At 36.3% G+C, this 22,420-nt stretch overlaps 1 protein-coding gene across 3 annotated transcripts; it reads right to left on the minus strand.

Moving 5' to 3' along the window:
- Positions 1 to 13,584: 13,584 nt before the first annotated feature.
- Positions 13,585 to 19,110, minus strand: LOC107863083 (3-ketoacyl-CoA thiolase 2, peroxisomal). 3 transcript variants are annotated; one of them, XM_016708845.2, is made up of 9 exons: positions 18,588 to 19,110; positions 18,352 to 18,478; positions 17,359 to 17,559; positions 17,123 to 17,212; positions 16,949 to 17,045; positions 16,591 to 16,714; positions 16,409 to 16,517; positions 16,016 to 16,099; positions 13,585 to 13,806 (listed from the first exon to the last, which is right to left on the minus strand). In XM_016708845.2, exons 3-9 carry the CDS (start codon positions 17,432 to 17,434, stop codon positions 13,793 to 13,795), a joined length of 594 nt encoding a protein of 197 aa, XP_016564331.2. In that variant the 5' UTR covers positions 17,435 to 17,559; positions 18,352 to 18,478; positions 18,588 to 19,110; the 3' UTR covers positions 13,585 to 13,792. The 3 variants fall into 3 exon arrangements, with proteins under 3 accessions (XP_016564331.2, XP_016564330.2, XP_016564332.2); XM_016708844.2 differs by lacking the exon at positions 18,352 to 18,478; XM_016708846.2 differs by lacking the exon at positions 18,352 to 18,478 and having other exon boundaries at positions 17,123 to 17,173; positions 18,588 to 19,106.
- Positions 19,111 to 22,420: the final 3,310 nt, after the last annotated feature.

Here is a 22,420-nt window from a genome sequence, read left to right on the forward strand (position 1 = left end):
GGTATTACAAGATTTCTATAGTTTTCTACTTTCCAAACTGGTCTGGTCTTACTATCTGAAGTTTCATAAGTGTGGTCATTCCAAGGGATGGTTGTTCGTACCCATGAAAAAATTGCGAATTCAGCTCAGTATATGTATCAGGCATCAGTTTCAGATTCGGATATCTAGTCATGATTCAGTCCATCAGCATTCAATGAACGATTTTTGTTATCCAAGTATTCATCTTAGACAATGTAATTCCCATTATGTAATCTTAGCCTTATTTTCTCATGATTTATGCCGGCATAAAGTATCACTTCTGTAATACCCCGCTCTTTCCCTAAGCCTAATTCCGTCTTTAGAAGATAGAAGAATAACTTCCAAAGCGATTGATGTTTGAACCATATATAATTTCCCTAATTTTGACTTTTTATCATGTGGAAAATTGAATAATCTTTTCATCGATACCAATTTCATCAAAATCCGATGTCGAGGTAAGAAGTTATAGATGATTTACGGAGGACTGTCGAACTGCCCAAGTGGGACGGGCTAGCCGACGGACCATCACGAAAGTGATGGACCGTCGAGTTGGCCGTTACAACTGAGGCAGTCAGCCTGGTCTCTGCCAGAGTGCGACAAACTAGCTGACGGACCGTCACAAAAGTGACAGACCATTGCATCGGCCGCCGCAACAAGGGAGTGAGATCTTATTTTGTCCCAAGTGCGACGGTCGGGACCGACGGACCGTCGGGAGTGCAATGGACCATCACGCCCACCGTCGCACACCCCATTCAGTGATTTTTAACTCATTTTAAAAGGGTTTTTTGGTCCTTTTTCCCACCCTTTTAACACTGAGATATAACCAAAACGAAGGCGATAATTTAAGTTCATCTAAAATATGTTCAAGCTAGGGTTTTTTCTCTCCAGAACAAACTCAAATTCCTTCTCCAAGAACTTTAAGATCCCACCATAGATTCTACAAATTGAGTTAAGATTCAAGGTTCCCAAGTTAAGAGCTTCAAGAACCCTCTCTCAAGAGTTCCAAAAAGAGTCTCAAGCAAGCTTGTTCATCAAATTTCACAATCTAAGGTATGTGGGTTTTCAACAAGGACAATTCTTTCATCCTTGCACCCAAAACTTTATTTTTATTTCAAAGATTATATGATTTTATGAGTTTTTCTATGAGATTGAAGTTGGGATTGTACCCCATATCGTTATTCTTGAGATTATGAGACTTTGAATGTTTTAAAAGTTAAATTATATGAGTATGAGTATATTTTTATGAGTATTGCTGAAATTTTCCAGATTTTATAATGAATTTTGAGTATTTAAATTATCAAGCATGAATTTTGAGATGTTTCAACATGAGATTGAAATATGGGTCATTAAGCCCTATTTGAGATTGTTGATTTTGAGAATTTTGTGCTATAAGGACATTGAGATTTCAATGTTTTGAGATTATTGAGAAAGATTGTTTTGATCTTAAGTTGAGTTAGGAATCCACATTTACTTATGAGTTAAAGTTAAATGAAATATGATTTGATCTTCATTATAGACCCTTGAGTTATTTTAAGGTGGATTTCCTAAAGAGTTCTAAGCTTGAGTATGAGAGTAGTATTTAGCACCGAGTTGGGCTTGATTCCGAGGTTTCATGCCCCAGAACTATAAGCCAATGCAGGATTGAGATTTATGGGCCTGAGGCCGAGATAGTAATCACTAAAGTTGAGGTTCTATTCTGATGGCAAGGGTAGAACAACTCTCCCTAACGTGGGCGAGACATTGGAATCCACGCAATCATACATGGCTTATCTCGTTTAGAAGAAACTACCGAGTTCCCCAAGATTTCTAGAGTTCCCCAAGTCTTTAAGTTCCTAAGTTTTTAAATCCTTATGTTCCAAAGAAGTTCTAATCTCCTCAAGATAAGAGTATTAGTTTTGAAAGATTGTTTTAAAGATTTCTTTAGCTTACTGGTTTTGACAATAAGAGGAGGGTACAAATTTTATAAAATCAAGTATAATGACTCACAAGATTTACACTATAAGTTTCATTTGTTATTATCATGAGATTGAAATTTCAGATTCATTCAAGCTAGGTGAGTCATTTATATCAACATGCATGATTTTTCTAAAGATTGATGATATTGTTTACTTATTACATTTCACCCCCCATATACTAAGTACATTCCCAAGTGTTGATCCACATATACGTCTATGTAATACATTATCTCATAATGTAGGTTCAGGTGCTCATTTCCAGCAGCAACACTGATTCTTGAGTACCTTTATCTACACTCCACAGTTGGTAAGTCCTCATGGTTTGAGGATCTGCTTTGCTTGATTTAAGACTTTATAGTTGTTGGTTTATTTCCTTTCAGTTGAGTATGAGTCAGTTGGGGATTTGTCCCAATGGCTCTCTAGTTCTTGAGTAGTAGAGACTTTGTCAGACTAGAATGTCAGTGTTATGTTTGAGATTTTACAGTATTTGATATTCGTACGATGTTTTCCAGTTATTTCAGTTCAGAGTTGGCATAATACTATGTTATCGTTTGATTTTCTATCTCAGAGTAAGTGTTAGATTTAGTAACAGGCTCAAAGGGTTAGCTTGAGGTTACTTGTAGCCTTGAGCACTGTGTGACGCTTTGGGATGAGATTTCGGGGTGTTACAAACTTAGTATCAGAGCCTAAGGTTTAGAGAGTCCTAGGGAGTCTGAAAAGCCGTGTTACGTAGAGCCTTAATCATCGGTGTGTAGCACACCACATCTCTGAGTAAAAGGCTACGAAGCTTTTAGGAAAAAGTCATCTTTCTCTCAGAATCTATCATGCAAATGTCTGTCTCTATCCGCTATTAACTCATACTCTCTTATGACAGAAAATGCTTCCTCGCAGAGCTAATGCCTGTAGGGGATTATCCCAGGCAGTCACTGTGAAGGTTCAAGCTAATAATCAGGCTACAGTCGCATCAGCAAGAAGGTGATTTATCCACAGCCAGACTTTATGATTTTGTGAGGATGAATCCTCCTGAGTTCTTTGGGTTAAAGTTAGGTGAGGACCCACAGTTGTATCTTGAGGAAGTGAAAAAGATCACCCAAGTTATGCATGTGTCTGAAGAAGAAATAGAAGAGCTGGCCACTTATCGATTGAAAGATATTGCTTATGACTGGGTTGTTGCATGGAGAAAAAGTAGAGGGGAGAATACAACTCCCATGATTTGACTGGTGTTCCAGAATGCATTCCTGGATAAGTTCTTTCTGTTAGAGATAAGGAAAGCGAAGATTAAGGAATTTATAAATTTAAGGAAAGGCTCTATGACATTTAAGGATTATTATCTTAAGTTCAACCAGTTAGCTAAGTATGCTCCTGAGTTGATAGCTGACACCAGATCTTATATGAGTAAGTTTATGACTGGTGTGTCTGGATTGGTTTTGAAGAAGTGTAGGACTGCTATGCTAAATAGGGATATGGATCTTTCTAGAATGATGATGCATGCTCAGCAGATTAAGGTAGATAAGGTAAGAAAGAGAGATAGAGTAAGAGGAAACAAAAGAGCTAGATCAGAGCAGTTTGAGTATGGTTAGACTAGATACCATAAAGGGAATCACTCACAGTTTCAGAATCATTTGTCTATACCTGCACCTTTATCAGATAGTTTCACCACACCCAGAAATATGTCAGAGCAGGGGAACAGATCTTTGATGTCTAGATCCCAGAATAGTGTAACAGACCTCGTTATCCCCTATGTACTAAGTGTGGTAGGGACCATCCCGGTGAGTGCTTAGCTGACCAGATGGGCCATAGACTTAGAGAGTGTCTGCATGCTAGACAGGAGAATCATGATGTTCGTCCCCAGACTCAGGCTACCAGTGCCCCAGCTCCTTTAGCTCGTCTAGCCCCTCCTCGGGCGCTTTATTTAGTACTACTAGTGGTCATGCCAAAATCAACTCTATGCCTTACCATCCCACCAAGAGAAGAAGGATTCACCAGATGTTATTACTGGTATGCTTCATGTCTTTCATTTTGATATATACGTATTGTTGGAACCTGGGTCAAGTTTCTCTTATGTGACACCATTGGTTGCTGTGAATTTTGGGGTAAACTTTGAAAATATCCTTGAGCCTATCTTGGTTTCTACCCAGTAGGTGAGTCAATTATTGCTAAGGAGGTTTATAAAAAATTTCCTATCACTGTTCTTCATCGAGTCATATTTGCTGATTTAATTGAGTTAGACATGGTTGAATTTGATATTATTCTGGGTATGGATTGGATCCACTCTGGTTATGCATCTATAGACTGTCGTACCTATGTAGTTAAGTTTTAGTTTCCTGATGAGCCAGTCTTTGAGTGGTCTGGAAATTCTGTATCTCCTAAGAGTCATTTTATATCCTACCTTAAAACCAGAAAGTTAATTTCCAAAGGTTGTATCTATCATCTAGTTTGACTTAAGAACACTAAGTCTAAAACTCTAACTGTTCAGTCAGTCAACATAGTCAATATGTTTCTTAATGTCTTTTCAAAAGATCTCTCAGGGGTACCTCCCGATAGAGAGATAGAGTTTGGTATTGATCTTCTTCCCGATACCTAGCCCATTTCCATCCCTCCATACCGTGTGGCACCCGTAGAGCTTAAGGAGTTAAAAGAGAAACTCAAATATCTTTTAGACAAAGGTTTCATATGGCCCAGTGTTTCTTCATGGGGCACACCTGTTCTATTTATGTGTAAGAAGGATGGTTCTTTGCATATGTGCATTGACTATCGTCATCTTAATAAAGTCATAGTCAAGAACAAGTACCCTCTTCCTAGAATTGATGACCTATTTGATCAACTGCAAGGTGAAAGTTACTTCTCAAAGATAGACCTTAGATCCGGCTATCATCAGCTTAAAGTAAGGGAATATGATATTCCAAAAACAGCCTTCCAAACCCGTTATAGTCATTTTGAGTTTCTAGTCATGTCTTTCGGGCTAACCAATGCTCCAGCAGCTTTCATGGACCTCATGAATAGAGTGTTCAAGCAGTATCTTGACATATTTGTCATAGTGTTCATAGATAGTATTCTTGTGTACTCCCAAAGTGAGAATGACCATGCAAAACATCTTAGAACTGTCTTGCAAACTCTTAAAACTCATTAATTATTCGCCAAATTCAGCAAGTGTGAATTCTGGCTAAGGTCAGTGGCTTTTTTGGGTCATATTATTTCTGCCGAAAGCATTAGAGTTGAAACCTAAAAGACAGAAGTTGTAAAGAATTGGCCTAGACCTGTCTCTCTATCTTATATTAGAATTTTCTTGGGTTTAGCTGGATATTACCACTGTTTTGTTGAAGGCTTATCATCTATTGCGTCTCTCATAACCTGGTTGATTCAAAAGAAGGTTAAGTTCTTATGGTCAGATTCCTATGAGAAGAGTTTTTAGGAGTTGAAGACTCGGCTCACTTCAGCCTCTGTGTTAACTTTACCTGATGGTGTAGATGGTTTTATGGTGCATTGTGATGCCTCTAGAGTTGGTTTGGGTTGTGTGTTGATACATAAAGGTAAGGTTATAGCCTATGCCTCTAGACAGTTGAAGCCTCATAAAAAGAATTACCCAACCCATGATCTAGAATTAGCTGATTGTTGTGTTTGCTTTGAAAGTCTGCAGACACTATCTGTATGGTGTTCATGTTGATGTGTTCATGGATCATAAAATCTTGTAGTATGTGTTTACTCAGAGGGAGTTGAATCTTAGACAGAGAAGATGGTTAGAATTGCTAAAAGATTATGATATGAGTATACTGTATCATCCGAGAAAGACCAATATGGTAGCAGATGCCCTTAGCAGGTTGTCGATGGGTAGTGTGTCTCATGTAGAGAGGGGTAAGAAGGAGTTAGATCGTGAAGTGCATCATTTGGCTAGATTGGGTGTTAGGTTTCTTAATTCTGCTGAGGGGAATATTTGGGTGCAGAGTAGTTTTGAATCCTCTTTAGTTTCGGAAGAGAAAGAAAAGCAGAACATAGATTCTAGTTTGGTTAAACTGATTCTAGTTTGGTTAAACTGAAGGAGTCAGTTAAAGACCAAAAAGTGGAGGCTTTCTTCCAAGGGGGAGATGGTGTGTTGAGATATCAGGGTATATTGTGCGTTCCTTGTGTTGATGATTTGAGGCAGAGAATTATGGCTGGTGCGCGATATTCAATTCATCCCGGCGCTACCAAGATAAACCGTAATTTATGGGAAATCTATTAGTGAAATGGCATGAAGAGAGATATAACAGAGTTTATTGCAAATGTACGACTTGCCAATAGGTTAAGATAAAGCACCAAAGAACTAGTGGTAAGATACAAAAGTTTGGTATCCCCACTTGGAAGTGGGAAGAGGTTAATATGGACTTTGTGACTGGTTTACCTTTTTTGCGTCATTGTCATGATTTGATTTGGATTATTATAGACAGGTTGACTAAGTCAGCACATTTTCTACCAGTACATATGTCTTATACGGCTGAGGATTATGCTAAGTTGTATATCCGAGAGTTAGTCAGACTGTATGGAGTTCCCTTGTCTATCATTTTGAATAGGGCTGCTCAGTTTACTTCTTAGTTTTGGGGGGATTTCCAAAAGGGTATTGGTACCCAAGTTCATCTGAGTTCCACTTTTCATCCGCAGACTAATGGTCAGGCTGAGAGGACCATCCAAACTTTGAAAGATATATTGAGGACGTGTGCTCTTGATTTCAAGGGTAGTTAGGATGAGCACTTGTCATTGATTGAGTTTGCTTATAACAATAGTTTGCATGCTAGCATTCGAATGGCCCCGTTTGAAGCTTTGTATGAGAGGAGATGTAGATCACTCATAGGTTGGTTTGAAGTGGGAGAAGCTGTTGTAATTGGAACCGATGGAGTGTTCGAGGCTATGGAGAAAGTTAAGTTGATTAGGGAAAGGTTAAAGATAGCCCAGAGTCATCAGAAGTCATATGTAGATACGAGAAGAAGAGACCTTGAGTTTGAAGTTAATGATTTGGTTATCTAAAAATTTCACCCGTGAAAGCAGTGGAGAGATTTGGCAAGAAGGGGAAGCTTAGTCCTCGTTATGTTGGCCCTTATAGAGTTCTAAGCCGTGTTAGGAAAGTAGCCTATGAGATTGAGTTGCCCGTAAATTTATCAGCTATTCATCCTATCTTTCACGTATCTATGCTTAAGAAGTGTATTGGTTATCTTGTTGTTATAGATGCTTTGGAAAGCCCAGATATTCAGAGTAGTCTTTCTTATGAGGAGATTCTAGTTGAGATCCTAGATTATTAGACCCATAGACTGAGGAACAAAGAGGTTCCCTTGGTCAAAGTCTTGTGGCGTAAACAGTCACTTAAGGGTGCTACTTGGGAAACAGAAGTAGACATGCAAGCAAAGTACCCGCACCTCTTCTCCACGAGTTCAGATTTAGCCGAAGGTATTATCCTCCCTTAATTTAGTTCCTTTCAAATCAAAGATTCAGCTATATAATAATTCTTATCATGAGTTTATGCATTCTTTGAGGTACTTAAAGTTTAGAATGAAGCAGAGTCAGTTTAGCAAGTTATTTCAGTTGTGTGTCCTCATTTTCTCTATATTCTTAGCCTAACTAGTGACATTCAAGGATGAATGTTCCCAAGAGAGAGATATTGTAATACCCCGATCTTTCCCTAAGCCAAATTTCATCTTTAGAAGATAGAGGAATGACTTCCAAAGTGATTGATGTTTGAATCATGTAGAATTTCCCTAATTCTGACGTTTTATCATGTGTGAAATTGAATAAGATTTCCATCGATACCAATTTTGTCAAAATTTGATGTCGGGGTAAGAAGTTATGGATGATTTATAAAGGACTGTCGAACTTCCCAAGTGGGATGGGCTAGCCGACGGACCGTCGCGAAAGTGGACCGTCGAGCCGGCCGTCGCAACTGAGGCAGTCAGCCTGGTCTCTGCCAGAGTGTGATGGACTAGCCGACAGACTGTCGCAAAAGTGATGGACCGTCGCGTCGTCCATCGTAATAGGGCAGTGAGACCTTATTTTGTCCCAGGTGCGACAGTCAGGACCGACGGACTGTCGGGAGTGCGACGGACTGTCGCTGACCCCGTTCAGTGATTTTTAAGTCATTTTAAAAAGGGATTTTTGATCTTTTTTTCCCACCCTTTTAACACTGAGATATAGCCTAAACGAAGAAGATAATTCCAGTTCATCCAAAACATCTTCAAGCTAGGGTTTTCTCTCTCAAGAACAAACTCGAATTCCTTCTCCAAGAACTTTAAGATACCACCATAGATTCTACAAATTAAGTTAAGATTCAAGGTTCCCAAGTCAAAAGCTTCAAGAACCCTCTCTCAAGAGTTCCAAAAAGTGTCTCAAGCAAGCTTGTTCATCCAATTTCACAATCTAAGGTATGTGGGTTTTCAACAAGGACAATCCTTTTGTCCTTGTGCCCAAAACTTTATTTTTATTTCAAAGATTACATGATTTTATGAGTTTTCCTATGATATTGAAGTTGGGATTATACCCCATATTGTTATTCTTAAGATTATGAGATTTTGAATGTTTTAAAAGTTGAATTATATGAGTATGAGTATATTTTTATAAGTATTGCTGAAATTTTTCAGATTTTATAATGAATTTTGAGTATTTAAATTATCAAGCAAGAATTTTGAGATGTTTCAACATGAGATTGTAATATGGGTCACTAAGCCCTATTTGAGATTGTTGATTTTGAGAATTTTGTGCTATGAGGACATTGAGATTTCAATGTTTTGAGATTATTGAGAAAGATTGTTTTAATCTTAAGTTGAGTTAGAAATCCATATTTACTTATGAGTTAAAGCTAAATGAAATATGATTTGGTCTTTATTATAGACCCTTGAGTTATTTTGAGGTGGATTTCCTAAAGAGTTCTGAGCTTGAGTATGGGAGCAATATTTAGCACCAAGTTGGGCTTGATTTCGAGGCTTCATTCCTCAGAACTATAAGTCACCATAGGATTGAGATTTATGTACGCGAGGCTGAGATAATGATCACTAAAGTTGAGGTTCTATTCTGATGTCAAGGGTAGAACAGCTCTCCCTAACGTGGGCGAGACGTTGGACTCCATGTAAGCTCACATGGTTTATGTCATTTAGAAGATACTCCCGACTTCCCCAAGTTTTCTAGAGTTCCCCAAGTCTTTAAGTTCCTAAGGTAGTAAGTCCTTATGTTTCAAAGAAGTTCTAATCTTCTCAAGATAAGAGTATTAGTTTTGAAAGTTTTGTTTAAAGATTCTTTTAGCCTACCAGTTTTGAGAATAAGAGGAGAGTACAAATTTTAGAAAATCAAGTATAATGATTCATGAGATTTACAGTTTCATTTATTATTATCATGAGATTGAGATTTCAGATTCATTCAAGCTAGGTGAGTCATTTATATCAGCATGCATGATTTTTATAAAGATTGATGATATTGTTTACTTATTGGATTGCACCCCCCATATACTCAGTACACTCCCAAGTGCTGATCCACATATACGTCTATCTACACTCCCAGTACATTCTTGAGTATCTTTATCTACACTCCGCAGTTGGTGAGTCCTCATGGTTTGAGGATCTAATTTGCTTGATCAGACTTCATAGTAGTTAGTTTATTTCCTTTCAGTTGAGTATGAGTCAGTTTGGGATTTGTCCCAATGGTTCTCTAGTTCTTGAGTAGTAGAGGTTTTGTCAGGCTAGACTGTCAGTTATGTTTGAGATTTTATAGTATTTGATATTCGTACTATGTTTTCCAGTTATTTCAGTTCAGAGTTGGCATAATACTATGTTATTGTTTGATTTTCTATCTCAAAGTAAGTGTTAGATTTGGTAACAGGCTCAAAAGGTTAGCTTGAGGTTACTTGGAGCCTTGAGCACCGTGTGACACTTTGGGATGAGATTTTGGGGCGTTACAACTTCGCAGTCTATAAGTACGATCACACCCTGAGCACATCAAGCGAAATTCTAACTCTCAGCATTAGTCAGCTCTTTATAATAAGAAAAGGGCAAGTCAGCTCAGACTAAGTCGAGGATAACAGCGGTCCTTCATTCTACTCTTTCCCAGTATTAGATTCAGCTATAAAGCTATTATTATCATAGGTATATGCATTCAATGAAATACTCCAAAGTTTAGAAAGATATAGATTCAGTTTAACAAGCTGTTCCAGCTGTGCATCTTTATTTTCTCTGTATTCTTAGTCTAACTAGCGACATTCGAGGATGAATGTTCCCAAGGGGGAGATATTGTAAGACCCCACAAAGTTCTTTTGTCGTTAAAGCCTTGAAAGCGAGTCAAAATAAGCCTTACACTTAGAATTTTAGCTAAGTGTTCAACACTTAGTTTATTTTGAGCCTTCAAACTTCGGAGAATTATTTCAGGTCCTTTCCGACCTTCGATTTTCAATTTTCAAGTTGCGTTGCAATGAGGCAAGTCAAGAGTACATCTCGGGTAAGTTTTGGAATTTTCGGAATAGCGTAAGGGCATGTTTGGTTGCCCAAACCAGTAGCTAAAGGCTCCCCGTTGGTTCTCCCTTGTCTGAAGCAAGGCTCCTCGTTGGTTCTCCCTTGTCTGAAGCAAGGCTCCACGTTGGTTCTCCCTTGTCTGAAGAAAGGCTCCGCCTTGGTACTCCCCTTGAGTCATTTTTTAGCTTTTAGTCCGATTTATTAAGGGTAAACTTGGTATTTTTCACTCCTTTATCATCTCCAACATTGGATTCAATCCCAAATACACCAAAATATATCCACTTTCATCCAAATTGCTTAAAAACACTCATTAGGGTTTAAACCCAAAGATCAACATATCTCAAGATTTAACCATATCCTTTCTAAAATTCTTCAAGATTCGGAATCCCCGTTACGAGGGCTACAAGAAGCACCCATTAATTTCACGAATAGCAACTCAAAGTTAGGAGTTCATTCAAAGCTTCAAATTCAAGGTATGTGGGGTTTGAACAAGAATACTCCTTTCGTTCTTGTGACCAAATTATTAATTTTTATTAATGAATTTCATGTTTTTGCAAGTGGGTCTATACCCAAATTACGTGTTTTAAGTTTATGAATTGCTAAATCCTTGAGTTGTATGATATTTCACCTATTTTATGTTTGAATTGAGGATTGATGCTATGAATTGTATATTCCTACCATGAGTTGAGTTCTAAGTGTTTTACAAGATTATGTCAAGAATTTAAGCTTTCTTATGAAATTGAGATTATTCGAGTTTGTGAATGAGTTTTAACCCAAACATGAGGTTTGATGCTTTCATGAAGATTATGTCATTTAACATGATTCAATAAGCATAAGTTTTGATTTTAAAGAAAGATTGCTTTTGAGCCTAAGTTGAGTTAGGAATCAAGATTGCTTTTGAGCCTAAGTTGAGTTAGGAATACACATTTACTTATGATTTAAAGCTAAGTGAAGCATGATTTGGTCTTCATTATAGGCCCTTGAATTATTTTAAGGTGGATTTCCTAAAAAGTTGTGAGCTTAAGTAAGAGAGTAGTATTTAGCACCGAGTTGGGTATGATTCCAAGGTCTCATACCCCAAAACTACGTGCCACCATAGGATTGAGATTTATGGGCCTGAGGCCGAGATAGTGATCACTAAAGTTAAGGTTCTATTCTAATAGCAAGGGTAGAAAATCTCTCCCCAATGTGGGCAAGACGTTGGACTCCATGTAAGCTCACATGCTTTATATCGGTTAGAAGAAGCAAGGTCTCCCAAATCCATAAGAGTCTAAAGTTTTCCCAAGTTCCCAAAGATGTTCCTCACTCTTAAAACCGTTTAGTGATTTAAAGTACTGAGATAACGTATTTACTATGCATAAAGAGTTTCAGATTTCATTTAGTTTACAAGATTTGAGAACAAGAAGAGAATACAAATTCTAGAACTAAGTGTAATGACTCACGAGGTTTATACTACATGCTTTACTATTCAAAACTTATGAGATTTAAATTTCAGTTTTACTCAAGCTATGTGAGTCATTATTGTCAGCATGCATGATTTCTATAAGGATTGACTATATTGTTTATTAAATTGCATACATCCTCATATACTCAGTACATCCTCAAAGTGCTGATCCACATATATGTCTATGTGCTACATTGTCTCATAATGTAGGTACAAGTCATAGCACACATATTATAATCAGATAGGTTACAGCTTCCAGTCAGCAGATGATGAGCCCTTTTGATTCAAGGGCCCAAGTCAGTTAGAGATTGCATAGCATTTTATTTTCTTCATTTAGTCATATTGAGTTGGGATGGTTGAGAGTCATGACCCCTCTATCTATAGTCAAGATTAGTAGAGGATTCACAGACAGTCAGTAGAAGTTCATGTATCAAATTTTAGTTTTGTATGCAAAAGCAAAGTTGTAATCTTGTAAATTCAGTTTTGTATTGATCAGATTCAGAAAAGAGTTATTTTCCACTGATTTGTACGGATTTATACTTTTTATTCAGTTGTTTATGAGTTATGTCAGTAGAAGGGTTAGCTTGGGGTCACATGTGACCCTAAGCATCGTGTGACGTCTCGAGACCCATTTTTGGGGCGTTACACCTCCCTCCCCCCACATACACATACACACATATATATGTATGTATGTATGTATATAATTGTTGTTTTTTGTTATAGAAATTTATGTCTTATATGTGTATATGTATATATAGGTCAGATATGTATTTCTGTAAATATATATGCAGATCTGTATGTCTATATATTTTGTATATTTTTGAATCGGTATATGTGATATAGATATTTGTCTTTTTTTTTTGTAGTATAGATTTTGTGTGATAATATATTCATGCTAATTATTTCGTTTTCAATAGTTGTATGTGTAATTACGTATATATTAATAGGTGGTTATACAATTTTATGTTCAGATCTTACACATATATTATTTAATTGAACAATTACATATTTGTATTTATATATAATTTAAAAATCAATAACAAATACATTTAGATAAATATACATGTAATTTAATTAGATATGTTGTAATAATTAAGGACATGTTTATATAGTTATATATATAAATATAAATTTATTTTTTTTAGTTGCAAAACATTTATATTTATATTTATATGTATTTATGATTGTCTATATACTCAAATATATACATATACTCTTAAATAAATATAGATAACATTATTTGTATTTTTCTCAATAAAAATTGTAAATACTGGAAAGATAATTGTAATGTATTTTAATACATGAAACATTATTGTCATTGAAGATTTAATCACATCACAAAAAATATTTTGAAATATATCATTTACGATATTTTCTAAATGAACGTATATTGTGACCCTTAAACCCACGAGCACAAAAAATCAAAGCAATATGATCTCTTTGTAAAATTCTTGCTATTCAGGAGTCTGCACAAACATGTATACATGATATCTCATTCAATAGAAATGCATGATAAGAACATATTTTTTTCTTGAGGCAAATAATAAAATATTTTTGCCATGTATTATATAGACATATTCTGTGGCTGGTACAATTTGAATATTTTTTTAAGAAAAACAATTAGAAAAAAATGTCAAATATAGTTGTAATTTTATATACATACTAAATAGGTATGCCCGTGCAACGCGTATAGTAGAATAAAATGAAGATGTAACAGCAAAAGACTATTCCGTTGGATTGGATCAGTTGATGAAAATGATTCGAAATGTATGTTTTATACAATCAGGGGAATAACATGCTATTGGATGCTCAAATTCACGCATGATAGTGATTGTTGTCTATTTACATTGATAGAGATAATATTTATAAATTCTACAATATGGGGATGCATTTGTTGTTGTCATCAATCTCTTGGGCATTCAAGATGAAACACCTGTTAAATTAGATTTAAAGATTAAATTGGTTAAGAAGTTCAAACTATGATGATAAAGCAAATCTTTATTCATTGAATACAAACCCAACAGATAGCATTCATACACTTTTTACTTTCTTCTCCACGGAACAAAAGTTTCAGAAAATCTAGAGAAAGGAAAGAATTGCATCAATCAAATACGATGAACCTAATTGTTTTAATGAATTCTTATATTTTGAATTAGAAAGAGCTAACTTCAGCAACCATGTACAAGGAATGATCTCGAAAAAGAAATATCAGAAAGTTGTAGCACATGAAAATAGACAACAGGATATTCAAAAATTATTTACCTAGAGCACAATATCATATTGATAAACAAAGAAATATTCAATTTAAAAAGACAGTGTGAACCAAATATGAAACTACCTTGCTACATTTATTAAAATCTGATAAAGGGATACATAATCGTAGCCCATCAATCAGCAGCAGCTCTATCTGTCGCGAATTCTACAATTATCTCCCTAACCTCACAAAGGTAGGAGTAAGGTCTGTGTACATAGATAATCCCTTGTTCACAATTGTACTAAGACCTACTCAGGTTATGCTTGAACACAAAAATATCTGATTGTGAATAGTGATCTTTCAATATAAAACTGAAGCTATAATTACACACTTATAGTTAATTTCATGTGTAATTAAATATATTGGCTTTAAATATTGATAATAACCCATATGGCTAATTATCAGCAGGTTTCATGCGTATATACAATAGCAAGAGAGACAATCTTCACTGGTATTTTTCCTCATAAGCAGCATGAATTACTATTAAGGATCAAATTATCCACCTCCTAAATTTCTTGGTAATGTTTAAATATCATGAACCACATCTTTTTGTGCCAAAAGATAGATAAAAAACACTTCCGTGCCTATAGAGCTTTAACTCTTGACTGACACCTGCTCGTACGTGAGAATTAAATGTATCCCTTCTCCTTCTAGTAGTGAATAGCAGATAGTTAACCCTTTGTTCAAGTTATATTCACAGATGGAAACAGAGGCGTCGTGTTTATCGATGGAAACAGAGACGGTGTGGGACATAAAAGGTGAAGAAAATATAATGTTGATAGTAGGTTTCGAACTCACAACCACCACAAAGGCTGAGGGATCTGCAGTCCACCCGGGCACCACTGAGCTGCCTAATTATCTTTTAATGTGGTTCGCATACAGTAATTATATATTTATCTTCTTGATTGTGCAGTAAAAATATAGTCTACACGAAAGCTATTGGCTTCACCCCACCCCCTACAACAATGTAGCTTCACTCCTGATGAAAAACACTTTACTCCAGCATGCGAAAACAAGCTTGAAGCACAAATAACAGTGGGTACATTCAGTTACATCAATACTATTAACTCCCTCTCTCAAAATGAGGGATAACGTTTTGCTTGTGTGAGTGCCCTCATCCAAAAGATTGTTGCCCTAACCCCCAAATTTTGGTAATTTTCTTTTTCTGCAGATTTTGTTATAGTTTGTTAGAAATACAACTCGTGCATCGGTATAAGGTTTCTAAACAGATCTATTATGACCCTAGGCTGCCTCACGTGTTATCCTAAAGGTTTTGGGTTCAATTTTCCAGTTCTTTCATATGGTAACATAACTAATCTTAGGTAAAAGTGTTATCTATGTATATCTGTTCTCATAACTGTTTTCTTCCTACTTTTAGTCCAATAGTATATTGTGTGTACATAATTTGTTGCTTTGAACTTCGCTCAGTCCACTCAGCTCAATGAGCTACTAACTCTACCTTAGGATCTTTTCTCAACTCATGAACCCAGTTTCTATTCTCCGATCATCCAGATCCCTTAATCAACTTGTTTAGCCCGATCTCTTTGTTCTATATTTATCTTCAACCTAGGGATAGTCTTACAGATCTACAACATCCTGCACCTTGATAGGAGTTTCATAAAAGTTTTATCATTGTCCTAACCTACTCCATCCATTATATTGAAGATTTGGATAGGATACGCAGATTCTATCACTTTTTTTACATGGTAAGCCTTCAGTTTAGATAAGGAGGGCTTATCATAGGCCACATTAATGGCTTTTCAATCGTGTTTCATGAGTAGTTAAAGCTGAAACTTTAACAATAGAAATGTAAGGTTTGATGAAGAGTTCCATTATTGCATGTCGAATATGTGAGAGCGGAAAGGAAAAAAGATTGGTTTAATCGTACCTATGCACATGGAGACTACACCAAAGCGGCGATCTTTTCCACGATGCTTCATATCATGTAAGAGCATAGCAACACACCGTGCTCCTGTTTGACATATATAAAGCATTTCTCATCATGATAATGTGTTAACAAATCAATATCCTAATCCTGCATAAAGAGTATTTCAAATGTGGATGACCATGTGTGTACTTAAACATTATTTATCTGCTAAGATTATTGTAGGAGCTGATGAGGAAACGACAGGAATATTCATACATATATTTGATCAACTGAATGACAATCTATTATTTTTATAAACTCACAACAAAATAGTCCAGCACAAAGAACACACTCATAGATAACACGTTTAATTGATCACTCTATTTATTATTGTATGACATGGTTAAAATTCACCTGTAGTGCCCAAAGGATGCTCGAAGGCCATTGCACCTCCGTTGACGTTGATCTTCTCAGGGTCAAGTTCAAGCTTCTTCCGGTAATAAACAAATTGTGATGCGAATGCCTAAACAAGGATCATAGTAAAAAAATTGTACTATGGTAGAAGACATAGAGCTGATGAATTTATGTTAGATTACCTCGTTTAGCTCAAAGAGATCAATATCTTCAAGTTCAAGGCCTGCAGATTTGACAGCAGCTGGAATTGCAACAGCTGGACCAATTCCCATAATGGTGGGGTCTACACCCATGGCAGCAAAGGTCCTGCATGAACACAGGAAAGAATTGGTTCTTTTGTAAGACAAATATCAATAATAGAACAAAGATGCAAAAATTATACTATCTTTACCAGACTAAGGCAGGTATGAGAATGAATTGTGAAGAAAACCAATAGACTTCATGAAAACCAATAGACTTCATGGAAACCATAGACTTTTTGACTGAAAGTAAATGCTACTGCATTTACATATAGAATGTTAGAATCTGAAAAAGAAATACCTGAATACACCAAGGATTGGAAGTCCCTTTTGCATTGCACCACTTCTTTTCATAAGTAGTACAACTCCAGCACCATCAGTTACTTGTCTGGAATTTCCTGCAGCAAAGAAGAGAACTTCATTAACCAAACTCAAAATTTAAATTACATTTCAAACTAGAAAACTATCAAATTACCAACAGTAGTAGCTCCACTCTTCTTGAATTCTGGATTCAATTTGGCCAAGTCTGACAGAGGGGCATTTGGTTGAGAAAGACACAAAAGCACTACATTGTTAAGGAAAGGAATGTCGAAATAATTTAGAATATTTTACAATCAAGACTGTATTACCAAGGAGCTTGGTTCACGGACATGTACCCTCAATCTATAGATGCATGTCTGTGGCTTCCCACGGTTGGATGTAAAATCAAACCTGATTGTGTCGATGACAGTAGAACTTGCAGACTCCAAAACATCGAAATTCTGAGCATTGCTCTTGTCAAGATCATATATGAACTTCTTTAAAAAGGAACATCTTATCATGATCAGCTTCTAGGTCAGTCCCCTTTTTATCATGGAGCCATCCAGATATCCTACAGTTCTTTGGAGCACTGGACCTATCGCAAGCAACACTCTGTTCAAAGAATCAGGAGCTGTTAGTAACTTGGATAATTAAGAAGCATAAACATAAATCCTTTTTGACAAAGGTTGTATCTGAGCCAGCTTATGTGTCAGAATAAAGAAGTTTAATGATATAAAGTTTTCAGGAAGTACACTGTAGCATCAATGAAGTCCTAATAACAACGAAACTGGTAAATAGTGGGTAGACAAATCTAAATGTCATCTCATATTGGGGAAGCAGAGAAGCATTGCCATAATATACTTGTAAGAGCATCTATTCAAGCTTTCTAATGTTAATGACCCAATTATTCAAGGATTGCTCAAGAGGATAACATAGATTGGATTCATAATGATAATTAGTTACATAGAAAAAATCAGAATCCATTATTGTCATTTGACCTTTTTTATCAAGTAAAATGAATCATTGCAGTGGATATTTTCAATATAACTGTCAGGGAAATTCATAGTTTGTTTGGGGGAGTGGGAGGGAATGCAGAGTGCTTATAACACATGCTTTTTTCCGGTGGACACATATTGTTAAGTGATTCACTTTCCAAATGCAATAGTTTTCACACAGTTTCATCCTACATTAGCCATTTGAACATTCACTAAAATATCTCCAACAATGTAATTTAAGGGCTTCCATCAATTCAAGCACTGTTAATGATTGAATAAAATTATTAACAGATCAAACGGAATACAATAGTGAGCATATGAACTCCTAAACTTCTGTTGAATCGAACAGAGTAAGAATTATCGCCCAAGGAATGTATATAGTTCTAACAGGACAGGTACAAAATATCACCGTAAAGCTATGTTGGTAGAACTCTTCAAAAATGCCGGCAGAAGCATGTCAAATCCACCAAAAATAGTGCACTTTGGAAGATCCCACATGGGTACGACAATAGTCTTTGAGAGTCCAAGCAACACAACTGCAGATGCTAGAACTCAAATCTCAAAGACTGAAGCCTAGTTACTGAAAACCCAGAAAGTTCAATATGCCATAGATAAAATTAGTATTTCATAAAATACACGTTTTACCTCAATTCTTTGAAGACGTCAAACTCTAGATTTCTATGGAATTTTCCTTGGTTGATGCGCTACAGGCACTTAGACACAAACTATATTTTCAACGCTCACAAACTGATGCATAAAGGTGCAGTTTAGACAAGATTCTAAAGCTAAGGAAGCGGTTTAACTCCATAGAAAGCACTACCTCTCATCCAAGCCACTGAACAACCTGGCTTAAATGAGAAATGGTCGCACCGCGGATTTTTGAAAACTCAGTCTTGCTGGCAACAAGCAAATTCATCTATGTTTTACATTTCATACAATTGGAAAATGTTTTTTGTGACGGAGAAGCTCATATAGGGCCAACCTATGAAACAACCGCAACCTTCAAAATTTGGGGATAATGGGCACACCTCTTAACTCTTATCCACTTAAATATCAGGATCAGTTCAGATGGAACGGGTCAAATCTGGGACCCTACATCACAAATCCCTCAACCTTCCCCACTTTGAACTAAGGTCTAGGGGCACAATTGGAAAATGTTGTATTGGATGTATGATGAACAAAATAAATCCTATCTTCCAATGAAAATAAGGTTAAGGGTAAATCACATAATAGACGTGATCAACCTTAATCTTATATTATAACATCATTCGACAATGAATCTATACTTACAACTTACTGGCTAATCTAGCCACTATCATTCACAGCCTATAAGGGGTTTCTATAACCACCTTAAATATCCACTCTGGGCTCTTTCCTTATTTTGAAAATAAAAACAAATAACAATTTGAGTCAAACACTTCCACCACGAACTACCATACAATCCACAAATGGTACTACCATATTAGTCTACCACCACAAAATGGCAAATTATTCTCAATCAACGGTTATTCAGCTATAAATATTTAGTTACACAAAAGTCACCCTTTATGACTTAATATCACCAACTTTTTGGTCTAATTTCACTACCAATAGGTTATGGCACCGACACTTTAACTTATACTACTACTCGGGTAAAAATACAGTTCCAACAAACACAAGAACAACAAGATGAACAGCAAGTTGCTAGTGAATCGAAATAGGCTTCAGACGGCTTCACTAGACTTTGATTTTTGTGTTTTGAAGCAGAAAATAAAATGAATAACAAAGCAACTGTGCTAGTGAATCGAAAGAACCTCACACGGCTTCACTAGACTTTTTATTTTCAACAACACAATGATATCAAGATTACAAGAAATAGAAACTTAACGCATAATATTCAATGACCCAAGAATACACATCTTACTCTTGTCTTAACTGAACGCCTCTTAAGAACGAGGACACAATTTTAAACTTGAGGGACTTATGAAACATCAGGGAGCTCCTCTTAAGCCCTTTGTGTGACTTCTGAAATTTCTGTTAGTAAATCTGAGAGCATTATCTGTGAACACCATAGTAAGGAAAAGAATTTGGATAACTTTTTTTTCATATGGGCGACACCATAGCACGAATTGGAGTATGAAGGAGGAACATTCTGACTCTATAGAATGAACTAGAACATGAAGAAAGAGAGACATTCCTAAATGCTTTGTAGCCTCCTGCTTATAAATGGCGTGCTACACACCCATAAACAAGACTCTACCCGACGTGATTTCGTAGAGACCCTGGGACCATGAACCGTGCTCTAATATTAAGTTTTTCACGACCTAAATCGGTGCCCTGGCCGTGACGACATCTCAAACCATGAAGGCCCGAGATCCCTTTTCTATATCTGGTAATCATGCATAATATTCATAAGATAAAAGAAAATACGGAAATTACGATCTAATACGGAAACATGGTCATACTCTGAATTAAGTTTAACAATAAGGAATGAAATTCAAAAATCATTAACAACATCTGGAATAGTCTGTGAAGTCTCTACTACATGAAAATCTGACAACTACCCGAAAACTAGGACAAGGCCCCCAGTAGACTAAAACAAAAGGAATAACATAATCTGAAAATAAACAGGCCTTCTGGAACAAGGAAGGCTCACCACTGCACAGTTCACTTCTCTCTGAACACTCTACTTCTTAGCTGGACCCCTAGATTGAGCCTCAGAACCTAAGAGGTAGGGGGTCAATACAAATATACTGGTACGCAGAGCAAATCCAAAATAATAATTTGTATTCAATATATATGAGAGCAATTTAAAACAATTCATAAGCATATCATATAGTAAGAAATCACATGGGCATTTTAAAAGACTCTGTGAAAACATCTAAAATCTGTGACACTCTTTGTATTACTTTTGCGCTAGGTGGTATACCCTACAACTCTGTTATCCCACGGGCTATATGGGATCTGTCATTAACTCGGAAGCTAAGCCCCCAACCCAAGTTTTCTGCAAAGGTTGGAGTCTCTACTTTGTACGCCACAGGACACTACGCCAGCGTAAAAATCTCTCGTGGGAAAATAATATACCCATATCGACAAAACACAGTTTTTGGCTATGATTTACTTGAGGTCAAGCCTTCTTCGGGCAATCACCTAACCCTCTTTAAGCCCATTTTTAACTCTTTCAAAACATGCATTCCTTGAGAACAACATCTAAAATCATACTCTAAAAACATACTCTATTATGGAATACATACTTGTGGTATCATCATTTCACTGACTTGCAAGTCACATCTCTGAGCATTTTAGCATATAAAAATATCTGTTCTAAAAACATATGTTTAGGACCACCATATCAGCAAATCATTTCAAAGAAATCATTCTTTTAATTCATGTAATCATATGCAAGAAACTCTCTTCTTTCAACATTTCAAATATACAAGGTGGTCATGCCAAAAACAACCATCATATGCAAATTCTTTCTCTTTAATGCAAAAATGAAATCATATTCAAAAGGCTCCCTCTCATCATCATCAAAATCATATTAAATTCTTGAATATTGAAAAAATCACTTTCAAAACATTGCACATGCATCTCAAATCATTCTCAACAAGTTCATAAACTCTAAATCATCAAAGAGAGGAATTTCAATAGCAGTGCTCTCAATCAAATCTTCAATATCATACATATACATATAGGTGTAAATCAGTTTAAGGGTGAGGCCTAAAGGCCAAAACAATATCATTATCAAAACATCCATAATGCGGAATTTAAAGCATAAGTTCTAAAACCCCTTTAAAATTTATGCTTGATAATCTTTAAATCATGTTCTAGAGTTTACAAACCCATGTAGTTTATAGGATAAATCCCACGTACCTCAAAGTAGGAAATTAATGAATGATTCTTGAATGAACTCGTTCTTTAGGGATGCTATTCGAACAATTGGTGGGTGCTGCTTGTAGCCCTCGCAATGAGGATTCCTAATCTCGAAGAATTATTAAAAACCTATGGTGAAATCTTAAGATATTTTGATCTTTGGGTTGAAACCCTAAGAAGTGTTCTTGGTGTCTTTGAGAGGGAATGACCTTATTTTGGTGTTTGGGAGATTTAATCCCATGTTATGGCTAAATAGGGGTGGGAAAATGACCATTTTGCCCTAAAAATGGAGTGTTTAAGTCACTTAGGTCATAATGTATGCGGCCCACACCTTATCACATAAGATAGGTTGTGTGGCGCACACTTTATCGCACACATTAGGGTGTGCATCGCACACCTTATGGCATAAGTTAGGGTGTGCATCGCACACCTTAGGCTAGGCGACGCACTGCATTTTACAAAGCCATAATTTCTTGCTCGGGTGTCGGATTTTGGCAAAATCGGTATCGTTGGAAAGATAATTTGAAGACATTTCATTTGATATATAGTAGGTCCTCTAATTCATTATATATAAAGAGTTATGGTCGATTAAATTTAACTCAAGTTTTGACGCTCTCTCAAACTCG

This window comes from Capsicum annuum, chromosome 3 (genome assembly GCF_002878395.1).
Source record: "Capsicum annuum cultivar UCD-10X-F1 chromosome 3, UCD10Xv1.1, whole genome shotgun sequence".
Taxonomy (NCBI): Eukaryota; Viridiplantae; Streptophyta; class Magnoliopsida; order Solanales; family Solanaceae; genus Capsicum; species Capsicum annuum.